Source organism: Pteropus vampyrus, unplaced genomic scaffold (genome assembly GCF_000151845.1).
Source record: "Pteropus vampyrus isolate Shadow unplaced genomic scaffold, Pvam_2.0 Scaffold36, whole genome shotgun sequence".
In the NCBI taxonomy this organism is placed as follows: Eukaryota; Metazoa; Chordata; class Mammalia; order Chiroptera; family Pteropodidae; genus Pteropus; species Pteropus vampyrus.
Window position 1 is genome coordinate 260,876 of NW_011888817.1, and position 1,367 is coordinate 262,242.

At 58.9% G+C, this 1,367-nt stretch overlaps 1 protein-coding gene across 1 annotated transcript in view; it reads left to right on the plus strand.

Moving 5' to 3' along the window:
• The first annotated feature begins 510 nt into the window (after positions 1-510).
• Positions 511-1,367, plus strand: part of NBL1 (neuroblastoma 1, DAN family BMP antagonist) — an 8,418-nt gene continuing 7,561 nt past the window's right edge. The window contains exon 1 of the mRNA XM_023529113.1: positions 511-620. Coding sequence (XP_023384881.1) covers positions 526-620 — 95 coding nt within the window. The 5' untranslated portion in view covers positions 511-525. The remainder of the gene's footprint in view (positions 621-1,367) is intronic.

The following is a 1,367-nucleotide window of genomic DNA, read 5'->3' on the forward strand; positions in this document are numbered from 1 at the left end:
AGGGAAAAGGGCACATTTTCAGGCTTTCTGAGGCCCTGGCCCAGCTGGAGGACACCAGCCTGTAGCTAAGGGAAACCCAGGAAAAACAGAGGTCAGGGCCCGAGGCCAAAGGCTGGGCAGCTGGTGGGGGTGGCGGTGAGGAAGCAATTTGTCAACAAGCCCCTCATCCTTTGTTACTGTCAAACCACCGGGCTCTTGGAACTACCCCAGACGCCGGGGCTGCTTGGGTGTGGTTTACCTTTAGTTGGGGCCAAAGAAAAGGTGACACTGGAGCATTTCCTTGCTAAACCCCACCCCTCATCCCCCACCGCTTCAGTCTGGACCTCTTTTCTCCTGGGCCTGCGTGCTGGAGGGGTGGGGTGGGGTGTAGGCGCTCTACATTTGCCGCCGATATATCCTCATTCTTTTAAAGTGAAATCTCAGACTGAGTTTAGCCCCTTCACCCTCAACCCCAACCCCAAGGGTCAGAGGCTGGGGAACCTGCGGCGATGCTGTGAGGTCTGCAGGGGTACTTGTGCTCAGCAGATGTGTGGGCCCGCCTTGCAGCGGCTCATTAGCATAGATTTGTTTTGGAGACAGCTTTGGGTCTGCAGGCAGGAGGGCCGCGGTCTCGGTTGGGGGTTGTAGCCAGGAAGGGGGAGCTGCCTGGCAGAGGCGGGCAGGCCTTTTGGGCTTGGGCTGGGCTCTGCATGTCTGCCCCCTGGACAGTTGGTTCTCGCTCTGCCAGTGCTGACGGAGGAAGGAGGCCACCCTGCGGCCAGGCTGGGGTCATGGAATCACAGTGGCCGTAAGCAGGACGCAGGAGCCAGATTCCCTTTGAGGGAATCTGCTAAAATGGACCTTTCCAGGCAGTGCTTCCCAGTTTACAAACGTAAGACTTAGGGAGGTGAGACCAGTGGCCGGTGGCCTGGTCTTTAACCAGTAGCCGATCCTGCCTCCAGGCACACAGTGAGCCAGTGGATGAGCTTGGGCCCTGAACTTGCCCTCGGACTCCAGAGTGGGCTTGGGAAACCCTGCCCAGCTGACCAGGGCTGGGGGTCTGACACAACCAGGCCCCCTTTTCAGTTGCACCATTCAAGGAAGTCCCTGCACTCAGTCCAAGACCTGCAGTGATCGCCCCACCCTTGCTGATCCCGAGCCCAGGGCCACCAATGCCACACCCTCTGCACCCAGCAGCATGCACAGCCTTGGCCGGGCAGCCAGGTCCTCCCTGCCTGTTTTCTCGGAGGTGGATTCTAGAAGGGATTGGTCTCCCCTGGACCCCATTGTCCCTTTTAGTCAGTGGCCCAAGAATTAGAGTCTGAGTGGGATCTAACTCTCAGCTCCCACCCTGACAAGCATGTGTGTGAGCGGGGCAGCACTCGACA